This window comes from Toxotes jaculatrix, chromosome 8 (genome assembly GCF_017976425.1).
Source record: "Toxotes jaculatrix isolate fToxJac2 chromosome 8, fToxJac2.pri, whole genome shotgun sequence".
Classification (NCBI taxonomy): domain Eukaryota; kingdom Metazoa; phylum Chordata; class Actinopteri; family Toxotidae; genus Toxotes; species Toxotes jaculatrix.
In genome coordinates this window covers 962,518-977,836 of record NC_054401.1, presented here as the reverse complement: position 1 = coordinate 977,836, position 15,319 = coordinate 962,518, and the positions used below count along the sequence as shown (strand labels likewise).

At 45.6% G+C, this 15,319-nt stretch overlaps 1 protein-coding gene across 1 annotated transcript in view; it reads right to left on the bottom strand.

Moving 5' to 3' along the window:
• The window catches only part of LOC121185670 (atrial natriuretic peptide receptor 1-like), a 46,302-nt gene extending 38,529 nt beyond the window's left edge, over positions 1 to 7,773 (bottom strand). The window contains exons 1-3 of the mRNA XM_041043976.1: positions 7,506 to 7,773; positions 7,213 to 7,425; positions 5,185 to 6,000 (exon numbers count right to left, since the gene is read on the bottom strand). Of these exons, the coding sequence (XP_040899910.1) occupies positions 5,185 to 5,944 (760 nt within the window). The 5' untranslated portion in view covers positions 5,945 to 6,000; positions 7,213 to 7,425; positions 7,506 to 7,773. The remainder of the gene's footprint in view (positions 1 to 5,184; positions 6,001 to 7,212; positions 7,426 to 7,505) is intronic.
• Positions 7,774 to 15,319: the final 7,546 nt, after the last annotated feature.

Here is a 15,319-nt window from a genome sequence, read left to right as displayed (position 1 = left end):
GTGTGTGTCTCCACAGCTACACAGCCAGAGTACAGAGGGTTAAAGTTTAACTAAATCTCACACTACACTACTACACTGTATGTTTTTATGCTTTGGTCTTGATGTTCTCTTTTATTTATAACCTGTTCTCCAGAGAAGCAATATTTCATTCAGCTGAACTGTTTTATGATGGAAATGACGAATAAACGAGCAGTGAACTTATAATTATGCAGCTTATACGACATCCTGATGAAATCCAGCAGAACAAAGTTCCTCTTTTAAATCACGGCCGGTCGTATTCGATCCACCAGCAGGTGAAGGTGCAGTTTACATCCATGTCTGTGCAGACGCATGTGATATAAGACTTCAAATAAAACATGCTGAGTGTATTCTTACTCTTGAGTTATGACCAAAAACATGTTTTGCACAGTCACAGTGACCTTTGACCTTTTGGCCGGCCTGGACAGTCTCAAACCCGAAGAGATTCAGCTCCAATGATATAAAACAGAAAAGCAGCAAATCCATCCAACACTGAATCTGAAACCTTTTCATTTTTCACTGTTTTCATGTTTCAGCTCTGCGTCTTTCCCTGATCGACTGCTGACGTTAAGGCTCCTCCGGCTCACGCCGTCCGGCTGCACCACGGCCATGTTTAGAGAACGCAGCACAACACCAGCTGTGGCCAGAGAGCTGCGGATGTGTTTCAGTACATCTGGCAGTTAACTGTCGTTGACAGTGGCAGTGTTGGAGGCTCCAGGTCTGAACTGCTGCCGTAGCAGGTTCAGCAGCACTGACTGTCTGAACACTGCTATTAATATTTATCAACAGAAACAGAGGCTCATTCTGCCGTCACACTCTTTTCTAAGTGCTCACGCTATTTGATTGAGGAGACAAAAGGCAGAGACACAAGGTAAAATTAGCCTGAGTGTGTTTGGCAGGAAATACCTAAAGATCTGATAGGCCAACTGTAGTTTCCAAATAAGGTGGCAGGTTCCTGACCTCTGTTAATAAATGCCCTGTCGGGAGGTTTTATGCCTCCGTGGGAACCAGAGAGGGAAGCTCACTGGGAGCTCACTGGGAGCTCACTGGGAGCTCACTGGAAGCTGGTGTGTTTGTCCGTGCTCTCGACTGCTGGACAGACTGACACACCTCTGCAGACAGAGGAAGCTCTGGACTGAACTCCAGCTCAGTTTCAGGGCAGCAGAGAGCAGTAAGGTGCAGACTGGGGTTTGTCCTTAATAAGCATGACCTCACACGCTTTGACCATGTTCAGGCTCCTTTGTTGTCATTTCTCTGGTTAAATATCAACTCATTCCTCAAACCACCAACTGAAACACTGCAGCTTGATTTTATTTTCATGTCAAACTGTTCCTGAAAAATATCGTTCCATCTGAATTAAAAAGTCTGTCTCTGATTTCAGTGCAAAGGTTCAAGAAGCTTAGTTTATATGCTTTATTATTAATTGATTTATTTTATTTATAAAAGGTCATAACAACAGTGAAAGATGCCTGTTTCCCAAAGCCAAAGGCGATGCCATCCAATGTTAAAAATGTTGTTTAAAACCAAAATACATTCGGTTTGCTTTCATTCCAGAAAAAGAAAAAGCAGCAAATCTTTAAATTAGAGAAGCTGAAATCAGAATTTCAAGCTGCTTTAACAGACTCAACAACAAACTTCTGCCTTTTAATGATCATAACATCATCTGACGTTTCTTCAGGTCAGGGGGTTTAATTTAAAAGCATTTGACTGTGTCGCTAAAAAAAATTAATGCAGGAAATTATACAGAAACTTTGTGTATGATACCTGAAATTTGTTCTGATGTGTTTTCCTATGATAATTATCCGGAGAGGTAGCTGTGTGTGTGTGTGTGTGTGTGTGTGTGGATTAGGATCCAGTGTGAAGGTTTTTGTGTGTGTTGTTGAGCCTGATGATAAATGTTCAGAGTGTACTGATCACACTGAGATTCCACTGTGTGTGTTTGTCTGTAAGGACGACGTTTGTTCTCAGAATGGGGTTTTATTTTTTTTGAGTCCTGTGTTTCAGTCTCTTGCACACGGCTCCTGAGCACCTTCTCCTCTGTGGAAATCTGCTGCATCACTCACTGATGCAGACTTTTCCACCGTGTCCTCGGGGCAGAGCCATTTCCAGCGCCGAGCTGCTGTCTGGCCTGTGGACGCATCGATTCAGCTCATATTTCTGGCTGCTGCTGCTGCTGTGATGATGCCCTGCGGCAGGGATCAGGAGCTAATGTCTGGGTTAACAAGCGCCACTGCTCGGCTCGCTCACAGGGTTAACTGAGCCCAGATCACATGCTGAGATGGCAGAGTTACAGGCAGAGAACATGGTTTGTACATGTCTGTTCACATGAGCTCAGAATATCTGCAGCTTCAGTCTGTGCAGCTGAAACAACAAGAAGACACCCGAAGCACACGCTGAGCTTTCTGCTTACGATGACTTGCTTATTTTGTTTGTGTGTGTGTGTGTGTGTGTGTGTGTGTGTGTGTTTCACTGTGGCTGAGGAATAATGTGCAGAGACACGATAAAAAGCCGGTACATTGATGCTATGAGAAAAGATGCAGCCTGACGTGTTGTGTCATCCGGCTGCAGTTTACTGGAAGCTGAACTTGGTATCAGCTAAATGTCAGCTTTGCAGGGACTGAACCTGACCAGTGTGCATGAGCTTATCCACTACAGTTTGAAATCAGGACCAGTTTGTGACGCCAAAGTCTCCAGACAAAGACGTCAGGTTGAATTTTGGGGAAAAGTCGACAAAGTGATGCACAACACGTAAAACATTCTTCTATGCAGCAGCAGAATTAACGTTTTAAATCTGTCTGTTTGTTTCCAGCAGTTACAGAGCGACATGATCATTATCAGAGGTTTATCACCGCACAGTTTTAATGAAGAATAACGACTTTCAGCAAGTGCTGAAATAATGAATTGATAAATCGATTAGATCATTTGATAAATCATATGATCACTGAGTCAAAAACATCAAATTTTCCCCGTTTCCAGCCCAAAAAGCCAAACATCTGGCTCCTTTCTTCACCAGAAATAAAATGTCTGCAGTTGTACAGTGATATGCTTAAAAACGGCAACATAAATGAGAAGAACTCGGCATGTTGGGAAATTCAGGGTGAAAATGAAGAGATTAAGATGTTGGAAATCAAAGGTTTGAGTGTTTGGGCTTTAAAATGGAAAATGGCCTGAGACGCCTCACTGCGTCCTCTGCCCTTCATCCCCTTCACATCACCACGCTCATACGTGACAAGCTTCGCAACCTGTGATCCCATGCAGGTAATTCAGGGGCATCAACTGTTTATTAGACGTGTGGCCCTGCTGCACTTTGACCGGTCATCTCCGGCTGTGTTCTTGTTCTGTTGCTCTGCAGTTTGCTGTTATTTGTCAGTTTTATTTCCTACGGGCCGGACTCACTGTGGGAAAACTGAAGCGGAACGCAACCTGAATTTTGATGAAAAATCTGCCGCATAAAAACCAAAAAGTTTTACGAAACAAAACAGTTTCTCGGCTGTTAGTTTGATCAGAAGGAGCCGTTAGGAAACACCGTGCTGCTTTTTACAGCCTGCAGTTTGTAGCTGAAGGAGTCTTTTCCTTCTAGGATTGAATTACTGGAAACAGGAGGTGCTGAAAAGCTGAGAGGAAACGGACAAATTGATTCCATTTACAGGCAGTCAATTCACTCACGTCAATAACAGGCTTAAAGGGGCTTTCTTCAATAAACACAGCTGACAGATCCGTTCAATAATTACACATATCCCAGAACTACAGACAAACTGGAACCAATCAACGTCAAGTGTTCTCGCCTGGATCATATTGATTTAAATGGCTAAAACACTATAAAGGTCGACCAGAGGGAACTGACGTGGAAAATGGTTTGTATTCATATGATGTTATAAACGACAGAGCTACAGTCAAACATTTCATCACCGTCGTGTGAAGAAGCTTTGAGTTCCGACAGAGAACTGAAGTCGTCAGTGGTCTCTGTGTCATTGGCTCGTTCAGTATCATCTGTGCCGCCACCAGCTGATCAGTATCAGCCAATCACACTCATGCAAGCGTATAAGGCACCTTCTCATTGTGACTCTGCTGAGTGCTGATGCAGTTTGTCGGCCACAGGAAGCTGGTTCCAGCTTTACTTCCCCTCATCTGAAATATTCTGCCAGGTAACATCACCTTCCCTGTTAGCCTAGCTACAAAGCTGTGGTCCTCTCTTATGTCACAAACAATCTAAACAACTAACTCTCATTAATCTTTATTCCGTTTTGGATGCTGTGTTTGTGTGCACGTTGTTTATTTGATGACGTTATATATCGTAATGTTTGGATAAGAAGCTCTGGGTTTTCCATATTTCCATATTAGTCTTTTGGTCAGGTGGTCCAGTTGTCATGTCGATGCACTGGAAATAAGCATGGATGAATTTGGGGGGTTGAGTTTGTGAAAGAGCACTGAAGGAAGGGGTGTATTTGCTTTGCTGTTCAAATATCAACTGTCTTTCCAGAATCACTCGCCTCACCTTTACTCTAAAGCCCAGAGGAGTCTGAAGAAGCTCGACAGAACTAGGGAGCAAACGAGAAGCACAGAAAAATACAACAGTTTCCAAAAACAGAGACATGATCTGGGATAATTAGTCCTTGGGCACAATGCAGCCCACCCGAGCAGGGAGGGAGAACCACAGCCCAGCAGCAGCATCGAGCTCCACCAATGAAAAGGCAGCCACAGTCAAAAAGGCTTGGTGTCAGAGAGAGACCTTTACCGTTACTATCAAAAAAGACAGACAATGCTGAAACCCAGAGCGAGCAGCAGCTCAGGCTCCTGTTCTTTCTGTTCACACTGTTTCTCCCCTGTGATCAGGCTGATGGTGAGTCAGACACCGTGACATGTCACAGCAGGACGGGACGGGTCTGATGTGAAAAAGGTCTGTGAGTCACACTGACACAAAGGCCAGCTCAGACCTGATGAACCCCACCTGGCTCACATCCCATCAGGTGTCAGTTACCAGGAACCATGTGGGCCTGTGAAAGCGCCAAGTTCTCAGTTCATGAGATGCACGAAAACGTCTCACAGTCTCATAAACTGTGAAAACGTTTTGAGACGAGCTGTGAACTAACAGACAAACAGCACAGAAAATAAGGATTTTAAAAATAACCCAACATCCAGCCGATCAACAGATTTCACTGAACTCACCTCGGCCGTCGCTCTGAATGTCAGCGAGGATCTGGGAGTAGTTGACTGGCAGTTTGTTCTCTTCGAATACTCTGTCCTGGAGGGTGATATTGATGCTCTTCAGCTCCGTGTACAAACCCTCCACAGCGAAGTAACATGGTCGATCATCCACCTTGTTGTCATTGAACATGAGCACCACGTGCTCCCGCCACCCAAAGTGCTCACAGATCCGCAGGGCAAACTTCCCAAGCTTCTTGTGGGTGGGGCCTGTGTTGGTGATGGATGGGTAGACTCCACCGTAGAAGGCCACGGCTGGAGCGCCTGCTGTTACCATGGGAACATCCCAGTGGGTGGTGAAGAGACCAACAGGGGAGGAGGTGTAGGAGCAGCCAGGCCCGATGAAAGCCCACGGGTCATAGTCAAGTTTGAGGTCCACCGCCATGAGCGGGGCGATGGATTCTGAGCAGACACCATCCTTGTCTTCACTATTCTTGAAGGCGTAGGTGAGGTGGTGGTCAGGGAGCAGGGTGGGGTCGGCGTTGACGGTTTTAACAGCCCGCTCCAGGGCGGGACCAATGCGAGGCCAAGCCCATGGGTAATCTGTGTTGCTCTGTGGTAAAATGACGGCCAGCGTGATGTTCTGGTGCGGCCGGCGTTCGTGGTGCCCTCGAGTTTGATGTCTCAAGCCGTGGTGTCGAGACAATCGCCCTGAGATCGGTTGTAGTTCGACCAGAACCAGCAGAACCAGCAGGAGGGTGGCGCCCACCTTCCAGCAGGCCATCCTCGGCCCAGCAGGTATTCCACTTCCACCAGAGCTGAATAATTTATCCCTGTGAACTGTAGACAGACACAAGGGAGACAAGTCCATTTATTTTAGCTCGAAGAATGATGCGTACTTCCTCCTATAACCAAAGTCTAATAAAATCACCAGGACACTGAGACCTGTTTTAGTTGGTCATGGTCGAATTCACAGTAATAATCTGGTCCACGTCAGTCCTGAGTGGCCTTTGTTAGTCTGAGGCCATGCTGAGTCGTGGGAGAAATACTCCCGATGCCAGCCCGGCCCACCTCACACAAGACAGAGTGAGCATATTACACTGAAAGTAATGAATGTTTTCTCAAGTACAGCCCGTCCTCACGAGCATCTCAGAGTGAGGGAAACACGTCGTCGTCCTGTAACACAAACTGTCAGACAAACATTTTTATGACAGACTCAGCTCTGTTAACCGATGCATCCGAGAAACGTCAGCATTAAAACTGGCAAAAATATAATCTACCACTGTTTTATGTTTTCCAGTGTACCACACTGACCTGGACATTTAGCTGCTTCATACAAGAGTCAGTGACAGGAATCACAGTCAGATGTGACCAAGGTAAAAATTTAGCATTAAAGCGTCAGAGTAAAAGTGTTAAAGGGAGAAAAACACTGTTCTTTGTAATTAACACAAAGAAAATCTCAGTTAGGGTTATATAACTCCATCACAGGAAAAGTGTAAGGCTGCAACCAATAATGACTTTCTTTATAAATTCAGCTGACAGTTATTTTCTTTACCAGCCAACTGGTCAGTGTATAAAATGTCAGAAAATAGCAGAATCATAATCATTATTCCCTGGAGCCAAAGTTAACACTGGGATTGCTTCTGTTGTCTGACAGTCAAACACACAACAGCATTTTGAGTTTGCTGTGGTAAACGATTCACTTAAAAAATAAATGACTTAAACACAAAATCAGTTATAAAAATTGTTGCCAATAAATTTTCTGTCACTCGACTAATTGATTACTAAACTTATCAGTTCTGCTTTAGAGAACTGGTCCATCTCTGGGGGGGCGGGGATGATGAGGGGCCCCAACAACAGATGTTTGTCCTGGGACCCTGCGGAAGGTTAATCCGGCTATGACACCATACAGATTTATAATGGACTGATACGCTGCTTAAAAGCATCATGTCCCGCGGGACAGACACGCGCCGGTCAAAACGTCAATTATTGTCTCTAATGCGGATCAATATAAAACGGTATCACTTGGAAAATGGACTTTCTCCTCTGTACCTCAGCGCAGGTCAGGTTTCCTCATGCTGTTTGGAAGAGGCGCTGATAGTTAATCCGACTTAACCACCCATGACCGCGAAAACCAGCCCGGGCAGCGGCGGAGGAAATGTCCACAGATGTGTCCGGTTATCACGCCGTCGAATATGATGCATAGAAATTCTCAGTCGGTTGGTTCTGGTCTCGGCAGAGACTCGGGTTCAGGTACAGCCGCGTCTGAAAGTTTAAAATGTTTTAATGCTGATGTAAAATAAAAATGCATGAATCAGGGTGTCCATCAGTCCATCATGTCTCACCGCATCAAACTTCGGTTTAACGTGTTCACCTGTGCTGCACAACACAAAGACTGCGTTAAACCGGATTTGTCCACATTATCCACCATGAATGAGACCGGGATGGTCACTGACTCCAGGTCAGATCACACGAAGCGCTGGAATCCGACAGGTAAAGTAAAGCTGCCCCACAGGTGAGTGTTCGGCTCCACTTCATGCGCTTCTTTAAATCCACCCGCAGGTTGATGTGCGACTGACTGTTGTTGTTGGTCTGCTGCTGCTGAACTGAGAGACCGGACTGACTGACTGCGGTCTGTCTGGGCGGAGAGCTGGGAGAGAGAGAGAGAGAGAGAGAGAGGCGGCGAGGCGGGGGAGAGGAGGGGAGAGGAGGGAGGAAGGAAGGAAAGTGAGAGGGGAGAGGAAAAAGACGGAGGGGCGGGAAAGACAGGGGAAACAGTTGAGGGAGGGGTAGAGGAAAAGCTTTTATCATTTTAAAAGTTTCCTTCAGTTTGTCACTGTATTATAGAAAATTAAAAAGATGGAGATAAAGTGTTAATACCACAGGGTCCTGCTGAATATGTTATGTAATTAATGCAGTTATACCTTTATATTCTCACCGAGGCGGCGGGCTAAGAATGGGCGATGGAGCCCCGCCCTCATTGACCCACACGAAAAACATAAGAGTTTATTTTGCCGTTCTGAACTTCATTGTCCGATCAGCAGCCGCGTGGGGCCGTATCAGTCACACTGAAAAATCACTCCCATACACTTACATGTTCAGTGTTAGACCCTGCAATGCATTTCTATGGGCTCCGGGAGGGGCGTGCCCCAACGTGCTTTCGTCATACGCACTGATGAAGTCACGTGCTCCTCTGACGATAACGCACAGAGCGCAGAGGCATCTCGTTCACGTTCAAGATCAACACGGTTAGCATTGCAAGTCAACGGAGTAGCTCCGTCGTGTCATTGCGGGAATTACCATTCTGTCGTCGGAGCAGCCAAGATAAACTGACTATCAAAGAATTAGGACCACCCAGAGCGAGTTTAAATATCAAGCAGGAAAACCTACAGCCGCGGATTTTCACGGAGCTGGTGTGAGCGGGAAACGTGGCTAGCAGGTCGCTAGTAGCTAACGTTGTGCTACACCTGCCCTCTGATTCACCCGTATGGAAACAGACACCGACAGGCACCATCTCTCTGAGAAGGAGAGAAAACATGAAACATCGAAGATGCATATGGACAGCTGCCTGAAACTTTGGTCTTTTGGAAGAGTTAGCATCGCCACACGGTTGGATGAGAGCTACATGATAGCTGTGTGTCGTCACAACGGTGAGGTGAGTAAAAGCCGCCATATTCTAGGCCGCCATGTTGTCTGTGTCAGATTCTGTGGCTGTTTGAGTTAGCCTCGGAGAGAGAGAGAGTTAGCCTCGGAGGGAGAGAGAGTTAGCCTCGGAGAGAGAGAGTTAGCCTCGGAGAGGGAGAGAGTTAGCCTCGGAGAGAGAGAGAGTTAGCCTCGGAGAGAGAGAGAGGGAGAGAGTTGGCCTCGGAGAGAGAGAGTTAGCCTCGGAGAGGGAGAGAGTTAGCCTCGGAGAGGGAGAGAGTTAGCCTCAGAGGCAACGATGAAACCGAGGGGTCCAGCAACCGCGGGATTTTTCGCCGCTAGACGCGGTGTTTGAACAGCACTGTTACGGCCTGTTATTGATCTCTGTAAATGCTGAATTGTAAATAGTTGTATTGATTGGACATTGCCAGCTGAATATCACTGTATGTACTGAATATGCTCTGTGATGATTTGATTTTAGTATAATTTAATTTGATTTACATTATGGCATCGTTCTCTTAGGTGTATTGCCATGGTTACTGTGATGATGACTGTGTATAGAGTAAATAGTAGGTTATGCCAACATTGATTTCATTCATCGAAACAGCTGCTGCACCTAAAACGAAGTGTTGTCAGATGGAGACAGTGGGATTGTTGTGATTAATTGTTAAGCAGAAAGTAGAAACGAGGCAAACCTGTAGATGACAGTGTCTGTGTTGATGGCCACAGTGGAAGTGTTTCATCGTAGAACCAAAATAATTGTACTCAAGACAAAAAAAAACTTGATGTAGCTATATAAACATATTGCACAGTATGTATAATTCATGTGTGATGCTGTCATCTAGATCCGTACTGGAATTAATGTAAAAGCAGGATTTCACTGTTCAAATGTTATTGGCAAATTCTCCTGTGTAACTGTGACTGTGTTCTGCCTTCAGATATAACAGGACCATTCACATACAACCTAAAACCAGTGACAGAGCCCTGTGGAGCGCCGGTTTTCTCAGACAGATTACGCCTCATTGCTGCTGGTAACAGATGATTGCAGAGATTAATCGTTGAGAAGTGTGACGCCCTCTGATGACCTTCTCTCATGGTGGACAGTGTGGATGAAAGTAAGAGTTCCTCACTTTTCCAGACACATATCTGTTATCTTTACAAACACAAAGTATTTCAGTTTGCTCGGTGTAGATCAAACTGTCAGCTCACACTGTTTTCTCTCTGCAGTGTATGTCAGCCTCTGCGTAGATGCAGCACCAGTGTGTCTCATTGTTTGTTAGTTAGCTGGATTTTATTGTCCTGGTGGGAATTTCTTTGTCACAACAGTGTACATCGCATGTCTGTGGCTGCACACAGAAGAGCAGTGAGTCCTGCTCAGTTCCCTTGTCCCCATTATGTTTTCCTGCCATTACATTTTATAGCTGTGTTATCTTCCATCGGTGCAGGTTGAGGATTATCTCGTTCCTATCGCGGCTGTTCCCTTTACAACCACTTCACAGATCAATAAAAGCTAACGCCGAAATGCAATTAAAAAAGGAAGGACAACAAGGAGGACGGTGCTACCTCTGAAAATCCCAGAATCCACCTGCTGGCTTTGGTACAGACCCTTAAAGACCCTCAGCCCCATAAGCAGCTTAAACATGAAACCATGTTTACAAGAACAGTGACAACCAGGATACACACAGGCAGCAGTTTCTGAAACAGAGTCAAAGTAGAAAATTCAACAGTCTGGAATGAGGCACTGGTGTGCAGTGAGAAGGACACCCCTGGCAAAGGGCAGGTAACTCTGAGGACATCTAAAGGACAAATGTGAAACTGCAGGGTCTGGAGAGCTGGCTCAAGTTAACAGGGCTGCTGATATTCTATATTTTTGTATGTGTTTTAATAGTTTTGAGAAACAGTGAGGCTCAGAGGGATCAGATAATCCAGATCCAGCAGAGACACGTTCACTTCTCCAGCTACAGCAGCTCTTTGCCTCCACCTTTTACCTCTCCTCTCCTCTTCACTTGACAGTCTGCATTTAGCTGACAGTGACAGTGCTTTGTCAGGCTTTGAGATGCTGAGAGCCATTACATTAACACAGTGTGGGAGTCAGTGTCTCCAATACGTCCTCCATATGAACCCTCCACTGCTACTTATCTGCTGTTACCCATCAGATCTGCTCTTCTCTGAAGTGTGCTCCATCAAAACCAAACCTCCTCTTATCCATTTTCAGTTTCGCATACGTCATTATGTTTTTGTTTGTTGGGTGAAGAACAGACAGATAATATTCAGACATTGTTCAGTAAATCTCTGTGTATATATGGTGCATATGTATCTGTACTGTTGACAGTCCTCAGAGAGGGAACAGTGAGTCCTGTAAATGATGTAACATGAAGGGTTAGTCCGTCTCTGCTGAAGAGGACACTGAACCAGTGGATAAACATGTGAACATACAAGTGTTTGTCTCAGACTCTTCCTACAAGTTCATATTAAACGTGGCTGCACAGGTGACAGTGGACGAGCGCTCACTGTGGAAAATAAAAGCACCACTTATGTTTTCTGAGATGTTTCACGTGTTGAAATTTGCTACTTGATGTAAAACAGAAAGAATAACAGGCAGAATAACGTGAATCAGTACTTAGACTCAGTCACATTCAGTGGACACGGAGGGAAAGGGTCTGATTTTAGTGCTGGTGTGTCGTGCACATCGTGAAGCTGAAGCTTCGCCGTGGAGATTGATGCGCTTTGCGCTGATTGGATGACGATCCTTCTCCTGATGTTTGATTGCATTCCAGCTGTTGCCCTTTGTTCGGTGCATTTTTGTGATATTTCATTTTTAGGTGCAGCTTTTTTTGGAGCCACAATTTTACAGAGCAAAGCACAGAGTGGATTAAATCCTAATTTGAGATGATTCATCACAGATAAACTGTCTCACAGGTCAGTGTTTGGTTTTCAGTTTACAGAGAATTTAATCCTCACAGATGTGGTCTGCCTGCCAGGTGGTGCAGGTCCTCTGAGATCCAGGCGGGACAGCGAGGCTGCGGCCTGAACTTCCTGCCCTGAGGGACTCAGTTTACTCATCCTGACTCAGCAGAATCCAACATGCTGAGCTAACAAAAGACAGATCAGATACTCTGAAGTGGACCCTCCAGGTCTTTACATACAGGACCAGTGATGGTGCTGCGCGATGTTCTGCACATGTGAGCGTGTTATGGGTTAACTACATGCGTTTGTTAAATCACTGACAGCTGAAGCTGTAGATTTGCTTTTACATTAATTAGACATTGTCAGGTAAAATGGTTTCATGTCATTTTGAGCCTCAGGCGACTGCGACAGCCTCAGTGTGCTGCTGTCTGTAAACGGGTGTAAGCTCTCTAAGTCTAACTCTGTGTTACAGCGACAGTCACAGGTGGTTTAGTCATTATAGCAGCTGTAGAAGCTTCTGGTCGTGTCAAACCGAATAAGGCTTTAGCTGCAAACCCACTGTGGTTGTGTTTTATGGATTTAACTTTTCAGAAATGACAGTTGTCAGTTTAAAGTATTGAGTGTGTGAATCTGTGTGATGCATCACACACGCACGAGCTTCCAGGTACACCTCAGACCCCAGAGACGCCACAGAAAGACACGTCGCTCAGTTATCTGGACTGTGCATGAGGCTGAGTGGTAACCATGGTAACACATCAGCTGCATGAGGGTTGACCCATTATGCTAATTTTCATGTCAACATGTGAATTTTCTGTGGCAGCCGTGCAGATGATCGTCCTCCGTGATTATCTACGGCTCACTCCTCTACAGCGAGGTCAGAGGTCACTGTGGAGTTTCAGTATGTTTTCATATTTCAGAGCTGCAGCTACAGGAAGTCAGGGATGTCGTCCACAGAGCAGGGGCAAGCCCAGATCCAGGACCAAGCAACACCTCACACAACGTGCACAAAAACTGCCAGGAGCTCCAGAGCACATCCTGAGCCGCTGCACAAAGGCACCTGGAGAGGGACGATACATCACTGAAACCATCAGCTGAAGAACACCTGCAGGCATCCTGACCCCCACAAGGGACCGGCAGCTGTTGGTGGACCTCGACAGCAGCCGAAGGCCCCGTCCTGCGACGAGACATTGTCCTTGAGTCTGGGTCCACTGAGTACGCTGTCCCACTGGAGCTCATAGTCCTGTGGGAAGATCGCTGGGAGGATGTTTCTGTCAGCTGGCTGCATGGTGAGCACACATGGACCCTTCCACATATATGATCAATTCATAGAATATAGAAACAGGATTTCCAGATGTTTCACATGAATTTAAGACTAAATTCACATAAAGAGGAATTTCACACATGCTTTTTATAGCTGTTTACTGTGCGTCAGTAAAAATACCTGAAACAGGAACCAAACATCGAAGTGAAGCATGAAAATTTAAAGAGTATAAACTGCTGGGATGATTCAGTGGAGCTGGGACATGTTGTGTCACTCCGGGGAAATCTCAGCAGTAGTAAAGCGCTGATGCCGAGGCCTGTTTAGAAGCTGAGTGGAACCAAATCATCAATAATGGATTTCCTTCCAGACGGCGGGAGCTTCGACCTGCGGGAAACATGATGGAAACACTGAAACAGGACGTCTGTGGATTCACTGCACACCACGTTTTAACTGGAAACCAGTTTCTTTGTATAAATACACGCGACTGCTTCTGAACATTAGTATTATAACACATACAAACATGTTAAAAGAGGAGTAACTGTTAACACACACCCCTCCTCCATCATCCATCCCAGCATCAGTGCAAACCGCTGCTTAGAAGTAAAGAAAGTCCATGAAAAATATTCATCAACATCATTTATTGGAGTAAATCTGTCAAACACACGAACAGCCGCAGCATCACTTCGTGTCTGTTTGACGACATCCTGACAGTCATCAACGTCACCGCTGATCTGCTCTCGTCCAAAGGCCCTCACACCTCCACCTGTAAAATACCAGCTCCTGAATGTCAGAGAGATGAGAGCGTTTGTCTGTGACTCACGGGTCCCTGGACGTCTGCAGATAATCTGTCCACAGCTGCCACTGCCATGGCAACACAACAGTAACCCGTCCCCACACTTTCCTCTGCATCACCCCCTGAAATGTCCTCATCAGCTGACTGCAGTAATTATAACGTCAGTGTCGCTGACATCTAACAGGTAGACGTCTGAGCCTGAGAACAGGCTCCTCTGAGGAGACAGTGTTAACCTGTCTCCATCCAGTCACATCAGGGTTTGTGCTTCAGATCAGGTTTTAAGTGGAAATCTGAACAACTAACCTGTGGAGGGTTTTCTTCATGAAAACAGCTTCATTCATTAGAATCACTGAGCTGTGGGTCCTCTGGTCCTCTGGTCCTCTGGTCCTCTGGTTCTCTGGTCTGGAATCAGGTTAGTGTGGTGTAGTGAAGTCATGTTGCCAGGTTTGGTTTCATTGTGCTCAGCTGTGGCTTTTAAGTTCAAGCAACAACAAACCAAAATGAGTGAGAGCTCATGGAAAGGTCAACATGAGACGGAGACTGATTGGACAGGTTTATGCATCATTAATGGTGTCTGTGTCTTACTGTTGCTCTTTGTAATCTCTGGTTTTGATAACTGAACTCTGGACAGAGCCAGGCTAGGTGTTTCCCCCTGCTTCCAGTCTTTTACGCTAAGCTAGGCTAACTACATCCACACAGAGACGTTAGCCTGATGTTAATCTGAACGTCTCAGCCTCAGAGGGAAGAGGACGAGTTTCCATTTATTTAAGCTTTTGGTTTCTCTTTTAATTTCCGTGGCTACTGTTTGTTTTTGTTGTTGTTTTTTTACACTGTTGTTTGTTTTTGTTTTGTTTTGTTAGTTGACTACACACAGTCTTTCTGGTTTAACACTGTTGCATTTTGAAACCTGTTGTTAAATGGGACTGATAAAGCATCAACAGATCATCTGTCTCCCTCCATCTTCGGATCATCCACAGTGTGTGGACGTGTTGATATCATCAGCTCATTGGTCAGTCTGGTATCCGTGTATCATCCATCCATCTTTAATCAGCCGTATGAGTCTTTGCTGTGTTCTGCTCCTCTGTGTATTGTTGCCATTTCAGCAGGAAGTGGAATTGGCCCCCTTCAGCTTCTTCTTGTCAATTATTCAACACCAAAGGATCTAAATATTCAAAAAGCTGTGGGTTTGCTCTCCGTGTGCAGAGGAACACGCCTGCCGGTCTCACTGATTAACAGTTTTTATGAGTAAAGGCTCAGCACGTCTGATTTAAAGTCTACTGGGAGCTGGGTGAATTTTTGGGCTCTTCATCGCTGATGACTCCTGTGTGCTGATGTCTGGAAGCTCACGGCTTCTCCTCTGTCTGTGTGGCTTCAACATGTTTTAGCAGTTTTCTACAAAAGAGGCTGTGCCTTCTTGACAATGTGTTCGTGTCATGTACGTTTGGCTGCTCGACAACATTCAACAGGAAAACAGGACTTTAAATCTTTAAGTGTGAGTCGTCAGGTCTCATCAGCTTCCCTCAGATCTGTGATCAGTCCAGGCTACATGCAGGTTT